Source organism: Typha latifolia, chromosome 1 (genome assembly GCF_019914945.1).
Source record: "Typha latifolia isolate L0001 chromosome 1, TyphaL0001v2, whole genome shotgun sequence".
Lineage (NCBI taxonomy): Eukaryota > Viridiplantae > Streptophyta > Magnoliopsida > Poales > Typhaceae > Typha > Typha latifolia.
In genome coordinates this window covers 21,066,239-21,082,425 of record NC_133086.1, presented here as the reverse complement: position 1 = coordinate 21,082,425, position 16,187 = coordinate 21,066,239, and the positions used below count along the sequence as shown (strand labels likewise).

The 16,187-nt window shown below is 36.7% G+C and overlaps 1 protein-coding gene across 1 annotated transcript; it reads left to right on the top strand.

Moving 5' to 3' along the window:
• The first annotated feature begins 1,734 nt into the window (after positions 1-1,734).
• On the top strand, positions 1,735-14,286 carry LOC140785297 (LRR receptor kinase BAK1). Its single transcript, XM_073133130.1, has 11 exons — positions 1,735-2,236; positions 4,063-4,195; positions 4,295-4,366; positions 9,038-9,181; positions 10,900-10,971; positions 11,050-11,121; positions 11,207-11,319; positions 11,858-11,992; positions 12,076-12,417; positions 12,650-13,044; positions 13,802-14,286. Exons 1-11 carry the CDS (start codon positions 2,152-2,154, stop codon positions 14,111-14,113), a joined length of 1,875 nt encoding a protein of 624 aa, XP_072989231.1. The 5' UTR covers positions 1,735-2,151; the 3' UTR covers positions 14,114-14,286.
• Positions 14,287-16,187: the final 1,901 nt, after the last annotated feature.

Sequence of the window (16,187 nt, the reverse complement as noted above, 5' to 3'; positions counted from 1 at the left end):
AAACAAAAATGTTGACAAAATATTCTTAACGAGTGATGTATGAAAACCAGAATTAGGTTATTTTTATTATTTTAAAAGGTTAACAATTAATTAATTTGAAGGAATATTCATGTAACAAATAAGAGTTTTAAAATATAGAAAATTTGTATGTTTTGAGAAGTATACATATAAATATTAATTTCAGAGGACCATATAAGTAAATAAAGAAATTTTAAAATGTATATATATATATATATTATATACATGCAAAAAAAAAAAACTACAATAAATAGATTTGATCATGTACTTACATAGGCATTATCACATGATAGACGGTGATAGAGGTTGCCACGTTTCGGCCAAACGACTCGTGCACGAATGAGGGATCTTGTCGTCGAAGTCCCTTTCCTCTTATATAAATAGCAAGACTAATACGTGAGAATATTAGCACTTATACCCCACACCTGGATCTGCTTCTCCGAGCTTGTCTTGTCCTGTTGTACTGCAGCTGGGCCAAGCTTGATTGGACTGGACTCGAGTACTCGACTGGTCGTGAGCTGTTCAATAATTGCCTTTCAATATCTTTGAGCCAAATTAGACCCGGCCAATTAAATCACTTCATAGTTGAGATGGCCCAGTTTCGAGCTCATAACTCTATGCATGACATCACTCTTTAATTTCGTGAAAAATTGTTTTAGTAACATTGTTTATAGTAGTACCATGCACTAATTAAGATCTTATTCCCTCGTGTAGTTTAATGATGTTTAATTAGTTGGTAGTCACTAATTACGTACTATATCGGTGACTAATCTCGGCATTAGCACTGCAAGCCCTGTTGCCATACTTGTGTTTGTCTTTCATTTTCGTTACCCATTTATTAACGAGATTTGTCTTGCTGACTTTTCGTGTACCGTGGAGTGGTAGTAATCCTGGGTATATTTTTTTCGTTATCTCTTGTTAAATTTGGTCAAAGGGTCAACGCAACTAAATTGAGAGGTTGAATCAGATTCTTACAATACGACTGGCAGTACCAATAACAATCCAGCTTTCAGACTGGACTTGTTGGGATCGGCCGATCAATTAACTCGTGATCTTAAATCTTAGAAACTTGATTTATTCCTAATTAGCTTCATCATATTCTCCTGCATTAGGCATCCACTTATGTTATTGCTTAAAGTATTGTTTCAGCTACTAACGCCATAATTAGATAATATAAAGAGTAGGATTCGAGCTCTATGCCGATGCATAAGATTTTCTGTGTCAAAATTAAAACAAAGACAGATAGATAGATATTAATTTACTGTTGCCATAAGAATGGTCAGTTACACGCGGCTTGCATCAATACATGAGACATAGCCTTCTCTGCTATCCCAAGCATTTCCTTTTCTGATCGTCACTGTCATCGGTTGGATATTGAATACCGGTTGGAAAAAGAAATTTATTAGTTTTGACTGAATCCAACGTGGCACAGTGGGTCCGCACACGCGATCTTGACCATTGTGGCTCGGTCTGTCTCCCGCAGTCCGTCGTGGATCACGGTTAGTTCGAACCGCACTTATCTGCATCCGGAACAGCGCATGGCGCGTCTGTACCTGATACGCCGTTCAAAAATTGTGGATCCCACGCGAGGCTCCGTAGAACTTTGACGTGTTCGCTGTTCGATCGCAACGGGGTTCTCTTTTGACCGGCTTCGGGCAGCGGGCAGCTGCAACACACTACTCCTATTAGTCTACTACTAATTCTATTTGCACGCCTAACGCGGCAAAGCACTCACTTGAGCTCTGACCAGAAAGCCAACATACAAAAAGATGCCTTCAGATTTTTCCCCAAAGGAAAGGAGGAGATAAGAAAAGAATTCGTATTTATTAGTTCTGAAGAAGAAAAAAAAAGAGGGGGGGAGAGAGAGAGAGAGAGAGAGAGAGAGAGAGAGAGAGATGGGAAAAGGAAGGGGATAAAGGCTTCTCGAATCTCCCCGGATCGCTTTCGAATCTCCGATCTTTCCGACCCTAAGGTGCTCGGTCTCGGATTTCGGTCGGATTGGTAGTTTTCGTGGGTGAAGGTGGGGGTGGATTCGGAGTTCTTTTGAGGGTTTGAAGAGCTCCTAGGGTTCATGCGGCGGAGCATGGGGTTGGATCTGGTGGAGTAGAGGGGTGAGCCTTCTTTTTGGAGACAATGGCGGCGGCCGCAATGGCCTCGTGGTTCCTTTCATTAATACTGCTATTCCACCCCTTTTCTAGGGTTCTTGCAAACATGGAAGGTACGCGATTTTTTGTTTGTTTGTTTTGGATTTTGGTTCGGATTGAAATCTTTTGCTGCCTTCGATTTTCTTGATGGAATCTATTTGGTGTGAGCACTGTGAGGAGGGGAAGAGATCGACGGACTCTTGTGTAATAAGCTTCAATTCAGTTGATTGGCAAGTTCCTGTGCTGATGGAGAAGATGTGGGTTTGAGAGAGTTGTCGATGTCTTCTTGGGTTTCGTTATCACTTAATTAATATTAGCAAATGATTTGGGCAGTCGATAGCTTATTTCCTTAATTGACGGTTGATACTATTGATTGACCAGTTTGGTTTTTTTAATTGAGCTGTTTGGCCTTTGTAACTTAAAACTCCTAGCGTATCAAAACAAAAGTTGAAGTCATGCTGCTAGACTTTGATAAAACTTGGTAGAGGGACTGGATCTTGAAGAAGAAGCTCGGTTAACATGAATTATATTTCATGATGTTTGTAAATATGTCTTCATTAGGTAAAGGACTTATGCTGTTCTTCATGTACCCTAGTATGTGTGTTTTACAGTAAGCTTTCTGAAGCACAAGAAATAGACAGTTGAAGATCGCCTATTGTAGGTAGAAGTTGACAACACCCATTTTTGCCTTAATTATAGTGCTTATTCTGCCAAAATCTGATGTGCCAATCGAGTTCCATATTGATATCAAATTCAAAACGGCGAGCGAATACCCTTTGATTCAATGATGATATAATACTCGATTATATACCTTTAATTTGAAGTCTGTCTGTTCATTTATGTGGTTGCCTTCTTTTTGTTTCTTTCATCATTTCTGTACATCGATATTGCATATCTTGTCTCAGGATTATAGCTAAGGTGATCGGTAACAACTGACTTTTGCGAGGTTAAAGAAGTTATCTGTGATCTTCTAGTAAAAGTTAATACTGATATGCTTTTCGCCTTCTCCTGTAGTACATTCTTGGCTCAGTTAAACTTTCTCATATGGTGAAACTGAGAAAGAACAAATTATTTGATATCAGAACCCAAAATATTTCAATTTCTAATGGAGAGAAGTCTAATCAGCTCAATAACTTGGGATTCTAGAATATTCTGTTTTGTGATCTAACACCAAATTCGGAATAAATTTTGAGGAAATAAATTTACTAGGCGAAACAAAATTAGTGATAACTGGATCGAGGTAATTACTTTTGTTAGTAGTTATCTTATGTCGAAACCTTAGCTACCCTGTTACTTTTTATTATCTGACTTATGGTATAACCTTTTGGATGGATTTTGTTGGTGGCCTACAAGCAAGAAGCTCAATTTAGGCTTTTCTTTGACTGCAGTTTCTACTTTATAATTTATCCCTTTTCAATTTTTTGTTCCTTTGATTTATATTCTCTTTGTGTATCTTCGTGTGATAGTATATAATAAGCAGATGTGTTAGGCTGCTCTTTTTAATGCAATATTTTTATGATGGTGAAGCAAATTAAGTACTCTGAGATGACAGATTAAATATTACAACAGTACCTCATAGAGCACTTCCTGCAGTAACCATGAGATAATGAAAACAATAAATTGACATGCACGATGGTTTGTACTTTGGAGTCTTTTGAGAGGATTTCCATGACCATGAACTCAATATGTTAGAACATGGTTGATTATGATTAAAATTTGTACTTTTCTGGTGTATTCTCATCATGCTTCATCATTTTTGAGCTTTTGTGTTCGTATTACTGATAATTTGACAGACGATTCAATTTATTTCACCACCAGATTTTTTTTCTCAACTTTTATCCACGTATTCCCTCAATTTTTATTTAGATTCCTGATTCTTATGCCATTCTTCCTTCAATAGGTGATGCTTTACATAACTTGCGGACCAACTTAAATGATCCTAATAATGTGCTGCAAAGTTGGGACCCAACTCTGGTTAATCCGTGCACATGGTTCCACGTTACATGTAACAGTGATAATAGTGTTATCAGAGTGTAAGTTGACCATCTTGCTCTTTGTGTAAGTGTGTCACATTCATTAGGAACAATTCATGACATTGCTTGCTGTCACTATGATTGCTTCATTTCTTTCAGCGATCTTGGAAATGCAGCATTATCTGGTACATTGGTTTCACAACTTGGTCAGCTAAAAAATCTGCAATATTTGTAAGTGCTGAAAACTTCCATTTCATGGGAACTGTTGTGTGTTTTGCAGGTTGTGGAACTTATACCTCTTTCCCACTTGAATTTCTTGTTGCATTCATTATGAATACAAGAAGTTCCTATATTCTAGTTTGTAAAGAGAGACTTGACAGTGATTTTCCTTGTTTTGAGCACACTCACACATATGTAGTTTTTATTAAATATTGGTACTAGAGAAGAGAGTAGAAAATATTGTCCTAATCACCAATGGTCAGAATGCGAGATTCTTCTGTACTTCACATGTAGAAAGGACATTGTTTATGTTTGCGATTGATAAAACAACTGAGCATTGTCTTTGTACACCACAAATTATTGTCTTTCTGAGGTCTTGTCAGATCTCAATCCAAGAGCAATTCCTTGAGCTTTGCTGGTACAACCTTGTCTTTCTTCCATCTATGAATTGAATAATCCCATGAGATGTGCAAACAAGTAACAACTGCTGTAAATAATTCTGGAAGACCTAAAATTGCTACTAAACCTCCATCACCATATTCTTCCTGCAAAGCATAATGATACTGTTACATGTAGAGCTTACTTCCTTTTGTAAGTGAAAATCAGAGCTCAGAACCCTGCGAAATCTTTAGAGCTAACACATTTCAAGTTATAGCTGGAGGTGTAATATTCCTTCTAATGCTCGGCGGAGATCTGGAGTACACTTGTTACTTCTTGCATTACATGCTGTAATAATTGCAGTAGCTTTTTTTTTACTAGGTGTAATATATTGTCACCTTCCCAAATTAGAGATCATTTTCTTCTCCACTTTGGGAGTGAGAAAGTACAGAGGAACTGTGAAGGTTAAACTTCCTAAAATTGATGAATAACTAGATGGTTTATATGTACATTAATGTTTTCCCCTCTATGAGACATATGTGCATTATAAGAATGTGTTTTCTCATTTACATGACATGACTTGGCAATACTAAATCAAATATATATATTAGTATTAGAAGTTCTCCTATGCTTACATGTGCAATAGTTTAAGTTTTGTGAAACATTATGTGCTCTTTATGGTTAATAGATCCTTCTCATTTTGTTAATATTATTTAATGTGTGTATTTGCATTCTGATATCATTTAACTTTAGAAATTGAGCAATTAAACATGTTTTATTTGGCATAGCCTACGTACTCCTGAACCCTTCTACGTAAATTAAAATTCCATAATACTAGCATACTTTTATTCTAGACATTTGACCAAAAAATTGGAGACTACAGTTAGTCAATTGTAGATCATCTCAAATTTTACAAAATCATATTGGACTGAGAATTAATATCGAAGTGTATATGCCATATCTTGTATATCTAACTTGTTTTAGCTGATAATTCATTCGAGACAAAAAAAAAAAACAGATCTACATTTATATGTTTATTGCCCATTCTTTAACCACGTATCATGGAGTTTAAATTGTCTGTTTTATTCCCCTTTAATTCTTGTGCATAAACTTTCATTCAATTATGTCATATAATAACATGCTTGGAAGATCATAATCTTTATTTTCCTTGAAATTGTACGGAGTTTTAGACTTACTGTATAGATCATTAGGAACTATATCCTTTCATACATAATTAGTGGCCACTTCATCACCACTTATTTCTGTACTGATGAGATTTTTGTACCTTTTTTGTAAATCTTAGATTGCACTTTTGTTTACCTTTATAGCTTATCTGTTGTGGTTGTACGTTAACATCTTAAAGTGGAGTTGAATAGATAAAATGGCAATTCTAGTGCATGTGCTCCTACTAATGCACAGTTTATGAAAAGCAAAATGTACAAAACCTTACCTCCATTCTCAAGAAGGCTGGTTGGAGGACTCATTAGTTTAAATGTATGCAAGATAAGATTTTACAACTTTAGAGTCAATTATGTATTTGTACTGTAGACTCCCACTTGCACCTGATGAATTCAACACATTAGTAAGGTATGCATAGGTTGGCACACATAGGGCTGTCAAAATAAACGAGCACCTCGGGCTTAGCGGCTTGCTGAGACTATGCTTATTAGGCTCGGTATAAAAGGGATTTCTAATTCTCCAGTCAAAACTCTAGTTCTCAACTTCCCATCCCAACTCGGCAGCTCTCTCACAACCGCTCAAACCCTCAAACCCCTATCTCCTTAGCTGAGCTCTCCCTCAATCGCCTTGTTCTTCTCCAGCGCAGCTCGCCTCCTCTTCTTCTTCGGCAAGCCGGCTCCTCATCCTACTCCTCAAGCAGTCACCTCGTGATCATCTTCCTAAATTCCTCCTCAAGCTGCCGCCTCGTCTTCCACAAACTGCCGCATCGTCATCATCCTCCTTCGCTAGGTCTTCCTTAAACTGTCGCATCGTCATCATCCTCCTTCGCTAGGTCTTGTCGCCTCGTCATTCTCCACTGCAGCCCGCCTCCTCTTTCGGCAAGCCGACTCCTTATGCCGCCGCCTCATGCTCATCTTCCTCCTCAAGCTGCCGCCTTGTCCTCCTCCACTGGCTTGGGCTTGATTTGGCTCGGTCCAGCTCGATTTGGCTCGGCTTGAATGAGGCTTGAAAATAGGCTCATTTTAGGCTCGAGCTTGGGTCGAGTTGAGCTGAGCTAAGCCTGAGCAGAATAATAAGGCTCAAAAGTAATTTCGAGCCGAGCCTAAGCTAGAGTCGGCTTGCTTAGGCTTGGCTCATTTACACCCATAGCTACACAATGTAAATAATGTGACGTTTTTCAGCTTCAGAATATTTTCAATGCCTCCCCCCCCCCAATGTGTATAGACATGATCATTAGGCCCGACCTGTCAAATCCGGCCCGAGCCCGAGATGGTAGTGGGCGGCATGGGCTAAGCCTTTGCTCGCATGGCCCTGCCCGAAAGCCTAATTCACTACTTTTATCTATGGTCCAACCCATAATGCATGCATTATCCCTATATTTTTTTTAGTCCCACATTAGATATATAGTAAACTGTATATCAATATATAAGTATGTTTCCATGAAAGATAACAAAAATATATTCATATAATCCCAATAAACTCGACTCAATAAAATATAATATTTTTTTTATATTTAACCCATTATGTTAAATTCATTATACCCAACCAAAATCCAATATCTAATTGGCTATTAGGCAGTAACGGGTCAGAATATTCTAGCCCTGCTCTCCGGCCCTAGTGATTGGTGGGTCGTGCTGTGTACAATTATTTAAGCCCGGTTGGCCTGAAGAGCTCGACCCGTTCGATGATCACGTCTAGATGTGTAGAGTAAGATATTGTTGCTCATGTAATCTTTTGCATGAATTTTAGCAGTAATCATGTTAAACCATATTTATTTTTATTACTAAAATCACAATTTATCTCTTTGGTGGTATTTGGTTACTGATTAAGGAAAAATCTAGTCTAGTTATTCTTATTTCTTACTCTTAAAATTATTACTCTAATATGATTTAGGAAAATAGGTTGTTTGGTTGTATACTAGAATAATTGTGTAATAACTATTTTTGATGTGACATAAAGTAGAAATAATAAGCGGGAATTGCTTTGTCCTATGTGAATTGACGCAAATATCCTTGGTAGTGGGAATAAATTTTTATTTGACATATAATTAAAGTGTTACCAATTTTATGAGCTTTGTTTTGTAATGTGGACTTACACGAATGCAATCCTTGCTTTTAAGTACATAATGCCTATATATATATCATTAATATGCATATGTTAAACAACAATGCTTGTTTATATGGTCATAATACTTACCTCTACATAAGCAGTGCAGCCTTTGTAGGCACCCAATGCATAACGCCTAGAAAGTCACTTTGAAATAAACTTATTCCAAATGTGGAGAAAAATTAGTTTAGCACACTTTTTTGTTCAAAGTAAAAGCTGCTACTTAATTTTAATTATGTTTTTGGAACGAGATAGGTGGATGGTAGGAGAGAAGATTTTTGACCTGACATGTGAAACAATTTTAGTCAAATCAAATGTAAAAATGTAATCAGGTTTATGTATGAAATAAGATTCATACCAGCTGCTGCAGTATTTCTAAGCTGATTTAGGAATAATTCTATGTTTGGTTACTAATCTTGAGTACTTTTCTCTAATCTAGATTTAGGAATCTCCTAACCTGCAACCAAATGGAGCATTACATAATAAATCTCTGTCCAGCTAGCATTTCTTACTATATTTTTAAGGAAGTGCTATTTCTTTTTTTTGGTCATAACAGTAGCAGCATAAGGGGGGATAATACTTGTAAAACTTGGAAAGCTAGGTGTTTGCTGGGTAGTTTTACTCCTCCCTAGAACATGTCTGCTTGATTAATTCAATACTTCAAAGTATGGCATGCAGAAAGGTTCCACATATGGAAAGGGGTTGGCTCTTGTTTACCTTCCTATCTTTCTCAATCTTATGTTTTCTCTTAGGGTGCCAACTAACGGACCTGTTGCTTGTAATTTAACTTGAGCTTTGAACATTGAATATTTATAGTTATGTTAAGAGCAAGCTTTTTTAAGTATCATAACATTCTCGATAGGTCAAGTATTGTTTTTAATATATTTCTTTCCTCAGTTATGTGCATCTTTTCTTCTTCTTTTCATTGTTAATCTTAACCATTTATTCTGAGATGATTAACCTTTATCCACTGGATCTTTCTTTCTTAATATAATGTAGAAGAGTGATTTATCCTGGCAGGGAACTGTACAGTAATAATATAAGTGGGACAATACCCATCGAACTTGGAAACTTGACAAACTTGGTGAGCTTGGATCTGTACTTGAACAACTTCACTGGTGGTATACCTAGCACGCTGGGAAACCTGTCGAAACTACGTTTCCTGTATGGATACTCATCTCTTTCGATTTTGTCAATCATATAATTCTGCTACTCATGGCATTGTACATTGTTCTTCGGTTTGTTTTTCTTTATATCACCTATCTAGATGCTTGTTAGTTTTGCAAATGAGCTCTGCACATTAGTACTGAGGAAAATAAGTGATCACAGGCTTCTGGTTAATATAAGTGAAAGCTACATTATCACAGTTCTATTTAAGGCATTCTGTACTTATTATCCCTTACGCCCAATCCCTCCGCTCACCTTTATCTCACGCTGAAAGTAATTTGCTGTTAAGGAGATTATTGTATTTTTGGTTGTTTTTGTGTTTGTCACAATATTCATGTCATATCCTGTGATTTGGTTCCTTGTATCTTACCTTTCATATACAAAGATTAGTTTTCACAGGTGAAACAGTTTTCAAAATTGGTTTTTAATTTTGCCTTTATAGAGTATTAATATGCTACAGTATATTTTTAGTTTCTCCATTTACTGGATTTGCTACCTATCTTTTTTCCCTTTGTCGAACTTGACCCCAGCACATGCTTCCAAATCTGAAACTCATGTCCATGAACATGGAACACTTTCCAAAGTTAATGAAGAAAGAATTTGAAACTCATGAGGCTGAGCAAACCAAATCTTTAGAACTAGTGTACTGAAAAGGTGGCCGTAGGTAGCTAGGTGTCACCCCGCCACCTATGCGAAATGTGGGTGCCAAGGTAGTTTAGCATTATTAATAGTTAGAAAAAAATGAATAATCATATATGATAAATAATATATAGTTAAAACTAATATAGTATATATAGAGATATTAGTACTACCAAATACTAAATAACATGATTGAGAGTATGAAACAATCAATTGCCTAGCATAACATATTAAGAGTAATTCAATGATCCAGAGTTTAAGATAATGAAAAATAAGAATAACAAATCTCATTTTTTAGGAATCTTAATGAGTTAATTCACAAATTAATTAGCAATTATTTCACAAACTACTTTCCACAAACTAATTAGCAATTCCTCTAATTAATTCCTCTAGCATAACAATATTGGGAGAGTGGGAGAGAGTGAGGGGAAGAAAAGAGCAAGATCATACCACTGTCTACAATTGTCCGCTGCTTGCCGCTGCCGTCCATAGTCATCCGTCTTTGTCCATACTCTGGAATCACTTGGGGAGGACGATCTAGAGAGGGCTAAGTGGCAATCGAGAGAGGAGATCAAGAGAAGGCCACTATCGCTCACTATCGTAGGCTATGGAAGGGAGAGAGGAGAGCGAGAGAGGAGATGGGTTTAGAGTTTATCAAGCGATTGAGAAGATTGAGAGAGCAAAGCAATATATATATATAACACGGTTACTTATCAACTTATCTCCATCTAACTAGATAATCAAATCCAATATGACTCACTTACGAAGTTGGTGGGCCGAACTGTGCGTTGGCATGATGGGAATCCGCCTTTTCCAGCACCTTCTAGCTGAGCAGGACAACTGTCAAAACCACCATTGAAGACACTGGTTAGAATATAAAATATAAGAAATCATTCTTAAGTTCTATTTTCTCAACAAAAAAAGAAATGCTTAAGCTTTTAGAGTAGTTGGTGTGTTAATGTAAATAATTAAATTTATTCTTTAATTCTTTCTTTGATAACTCATAATTATGTAGATTTATTGTGTCTTGTTTTTGACCTAATATTAATGTTCTTGGAATTTATGTGGAAGGATAGCCGGCTTAACAACAACAGCCTTTCAGGAAGAATTCCTAATTCCTTAACCAGTATCACTGCCCTCCAAGTTCTGTAAGTGTTCTCATCTTCCATAATGATAAGTATGCTTTCATCAACTTGAATTAATAAATACTTGTGATAAGCAAGCAGGGATCTGTCAAATAATGACTTATCAGGAGAAGTTCCATCTACTGGTTCTTTTTCACTATTCACTCCAATCAGGTACTTTATCTGTAGATATGGTGGTTAGCTTGGATCTTCAGTGAATTTTTATGATGTGAGTACTTACCATATATATTTTGTGCAGTTTTGCTAACAACCCTCAGTTATGTGGTCCTGGTACCCTTAAACCCTGCCCGGATTCTCCGCCTTTTTCGCCTCCTCCTCCATATAATCCTCCAGCACCATTGCAATCACAAGGTGAAGGTTCACTGTTAGTTTAATGTTTTCGTCCTCAGAGGATTCTGGGTAATTTTTAGTTGTATTAATGAATAAACATTTGCCAATATTTTTTGTGATACCTCTTATTAAGAAGTAAAAGAAACCTCATGATACTATACTTACCCCGAAGAGAAAGTGCAATAGGAACTGTTATGGTGTGCTCTAGAAACTGGCAAATCATCTTGCTCTTTATACATTTCTATGCTATGGAGACTGACATAATCAATTTTAGATTATTTTTTAGATATATATATGTATCTTTTTAACTATTGTCAATTACATTAGCCCAAATGGATAAATGGTGTCTACTTTTTTACTTTCTAATAATTACTCTTTATTTTCCTTGAGCCAAGTACTGACAATCCCTTTTGTGTTTTATGAAGTTTATATTTTTTTTTATCATGTATAGCTTGCCAAGCATGCTTTGGGTATTGTGGTGATTTACGAGCAGTTCGCTGACTTATACCTTGCTGTAAATATTATGTGATTTCGTGTCTGCTGTCTTTTGTCTTACCAGGGGGTAGCCCCTCTAGCACTGGAGCAATTGCTGGCGGAGTTGCTGCAGGTGCTGCGCTGCTATTTGCTGCTCCTGCTATTGGGTTTGCATGGTGGCGTCGTCGCAAACCGCAAGAACATTTCTTTGATGTACCTGGTCTGTATAATGTGAGACGCAATAGTAGTACATGATTATAGTCACGGAAATTTTTAATATTTATTTGGATATCTTTTGTGCAGCTGAGGAGGATCCAGAAGTTCATCTTGGCCAGCTTAAACGATTTTCACTGCGAGAACTACAGGTTGCTACCGATGGATTTAGCAATAAGAACATTCTGGGAAGAGGTGGGTTTGGAAAGGTCTATAAAGGGAGACTTGCAGATGGTTCATTAGTAGCAGTAAAAAGACTAAAAGAAGAGCGCACTCCTGGTGGAGAGCTTCAGTTTCAAACAGAAGTTGAGATGATTAGCATGGCTGTACACAGAAACCTACTTCGTCTTCGTGGGTTTTGTATGACACCAACTGAACGGTTGCTCGTCTATCCCTATATGGCTAATGGAAGTGTTGCTTCATGCTTACGAGGTGCCCCTCCTCTCTAATTGCTTAGTTCCTTCTGTACGATGCATATTCCTAGTTGTGCACAGATATCCTACCCATAGTTATTGCTTAAGATGATTTCCAATTTCTATTGTTGTTAGTTGCTCTACAGTATTATAGTATGGCATATCACATTTGAATTAAACACAGAAGAATGCCTTGAATTCTTACTATTTGGATTGGTTTGAAGTTGTCTTTATATGATTTCATTTTGTAGAGCGTCCTCCATCTGAACCACCACTTGATTGGCCAACACGAAGGCGGATTGCATTGGGATCTGCGAGGGGGCTATCTTATTTGCATGACCATTGTGATCCCAAGATTATTCATCGAGATGTCAAAGCTGCAAATATATTATTGGATGAAGAGTTTGAAGCTGTTGTGGGGGATTTTGGCTTAGCCAAACTTATGGATTACAAGGATACCCATGTAACAACGGCTGTCCGTGGGACAATTGGGCACATTGCTCCAGAGTACCTGTCCACAGGAAAGTCCTCTGAGAAGACTGATGTTTTTGGGTATGGCATCATGCTTTTGGAGCTTATTACTGGACAAAGGGCATTTGATCTTGCTCGGCTTGCAAATGATGATGATGTCATGTTACTAGATTGGGTAAGCTCTATTCTGTTGGTTGTACTATAGCTTTTAATTGCAATGCGCGCGCATGAACCTATACTTAACAAGAAACATCCATCACAACTTCTGGGCAATCTTGGCTGAAAATACTTTGTTGTTGAAAAACATGTAATAACTTCATAAAATTTAAGGTTCTCGTTAAACCACTGTACTGCCTAGTGTAATTTAGTATTGGAAGACTTAAAAAACCTGTCACTTAGGCCTTGTTAGCTTTTTGGAGTTTAGGGACCCTCGGTTCTGGTTCAGGACCTCTAAACTAGTTCAGTAATCAAACATTTTTTTTTTATCTTCTTCATATCTAATCAAATTTACTCTCAAAAAAATTAAGACTAAAAAATGAGACTAATTAATCGAGTTCGGGGTGTAGCTTCAAACCAAATAAGACCTTATTTTTTGCTGAGTGTTGTTTACACTGTATCACATTACTGTGTTGTCCTTTTTCTGTTTTCTGTTATTCCTTTTGTTGACAGCTCAGATACTATAGGCACCCTATCTAGAGATACTTCTCAGTCTCTTTGTCAAATCATTATAATATCTTGTCCACTTGCAGAGTTCCTATAGCAAACCAATTAATATCAGTAACTAAACAGCTTTGCAGCAGAAATTCAACCGACTAATATCTTACATCCCAAGGCCTTTGACGTGGACATTATGTGTTGCGAGCTGCTAAGAAGTATCTAAAGAGGTTGTTTCCAATTATTTTGATTAAATTGGATTTCTCTATATGTCTCAGGTAAAAGGACTACTAAAGGAGAAAAGATTGGAAATGCTTGTCGATCCAGATCTACAAAACAACTACAAGGAGGTGGAGGTGGAGTCACTCATCCAGGTTGCTCTTCTATGTACACAGGGCTCCCCAATGGATCGGCCCAAAATGTCAGAGGTTGTGAGAATGCTTGAAGGTGACGGCCTTGCCGAGAGATGGGAGGAATGGCAAAAAGTGGAGGTGCGGCAGGAGGTGGAGATGGCTCCTCGTCCCAACTCTGAATGGATTGTTGACTCAACCGAAAATCTTCAAGCGGTTGACATATCAGGTCCAAGGTGACAATCACCATGGAATTTGAGATATTATTTAGAGTTTCTTGAGTGTTGTCTTGTATAAGCATATCTCTGTACCCTAGTGAAATTCTTATTTGTGCATATGAATCAGTGGGCCAAATGTATCATTTGCTGCGATTTGCTGATGATGTGTAATGCATTTTCTCCCATTCCTTGTCACTTTGATCCATGGTGTAGTTACCTTGATGCTGGAGAGCAATCGTAGAATGCAAGAATAGGAAGATATAATAGCATATGCTGCACCACCATTTGTCACTCAATTTGATAGGTTGTGGGACATTGAGGTTGTATTCTAGTAGAGGTTATGTATGCTAGTAAAGTGGTACCTGACAAGCTTGTTTATAAGCTTTTATCCAATGCGCCCATACTCATGAAGAGTTATATTATACTTGCCAAACTATAATCTGCAAGACTTCTCATTCCCTTGGGATTCCGTCAGGTTTGATCTCATGTATGTCGGCCGGGCAGGACGAGCTCACTAATTGAATAGTAGCAAATTTTAACTTTCTCTCTTTTCTTATTTCTCCAAAGAAGGTTTAGTGTACCTTTTTACTTGATCAAAGGGTTCGTTACATGTATCCCCTCTAAGACCTTTGTTTACATTTAAACCCATTTATTTTTTTACTGCACATTTATATACTCTTATCTACGCTTGATATACTTGCATTTAAGACAATAATTTTAGTCATTGGTTATAAAAATGTAATGTAAAAGGTATTAAAGCAAAAGGCAAAGATTCTGAGGAGCGTTCACGTACAATTACGAGACTTTTTAGTGGATAATTTTCTTTTCACCTATTTTTACAATGACATCCTAAACATTTTTATAGAACACTATAACTTTCTGAATTATCAGAAATATCTCATTTGATCTTTGCCGTTATTTATTTCCGTCCATAAATTGCCGTGTGCTGGTTATGTGACAATTAAATATTCTTATATGCATGTGATAATTTAAAATAGATTTTTATAATGACCAAAATACTCTTAGATAGTCAATTAAAATTCTCTCATTCTTTAATGCTAGCTTAGTCCGATTTTCACCATTTTTCTTCCAAAATCTACTGTATCCTATCCCTTCTCCAATCTTTCCAATCCCCACCTCCTACCTCCATTAAAAAGTTTTTTTTTCATTCTTCAAGCTCCACCCTCCCACCTCCACCCCCTTCACTATCAAGCTTCTCTCCCTATCAGTATCATCTCCCACACTCATGGCATCTTCAAGCTCTCCAATCGATAACATTGATAGTCAAAGAAGATCATATCCTTCAACTGAGGTGGTATGCCACTGTGGAATGATAGCTGAATTTTTACCAAGCTTCATAGAGAACTTGACAGGAGCTCCTTTGATGTGGTCGTTTCAAGGTTAAATTTTAGTTCTATAGTTTGATTCTTAGGTTAAGTTTTCACCAAAATTTTAAATATATGCAGAGATCATGTTGTGAATTTTTTTTGTTGGATTGATCCAACTATTTGCCCAAAAAACAAAAAAAAAATGTAAAGATTTTATTAAATAAGAATGCTGAGCTATAAAAGAGAGAAGGAGACATGCTAGCTAATGAAGGTAGAAAAGATACAAATGAAGAACAATGAATCATATAATTAGTTGAGGAGACTCGACGAAGATAATCACAAATTATCTTTAAAGATTGCTTACTGTCAAAGAAAGGAAATAAAGATATTTATCATTTTTTTGTTTGTAGTATTTTTTATTTTTTGGATATGCAATTTGTAAAGAAAATTTTCATCTTAAAATGTATCAAATGTGTAATATGATGTTAGTATGCAATATGTAAATCTCATTTCTATACAAGCCATTAGGTTACATTGTTTAAAAATGACAAAAGTTATCAAATTATTGGTAACAAACAAGGCCAAACAATTACATTCAATCCAAATCAAACTATTCAGATAAATCACCCTAATGAAATCAAATCAAACTATTCAAATTATTAGTAACAAGGCCAAACATTCAATCCAAACCAAACTATCGAAATTATTGGCAACAAACAAGGCCCTACAATTATATTCAATCCAAACTTGTCATACAATTACCAACTA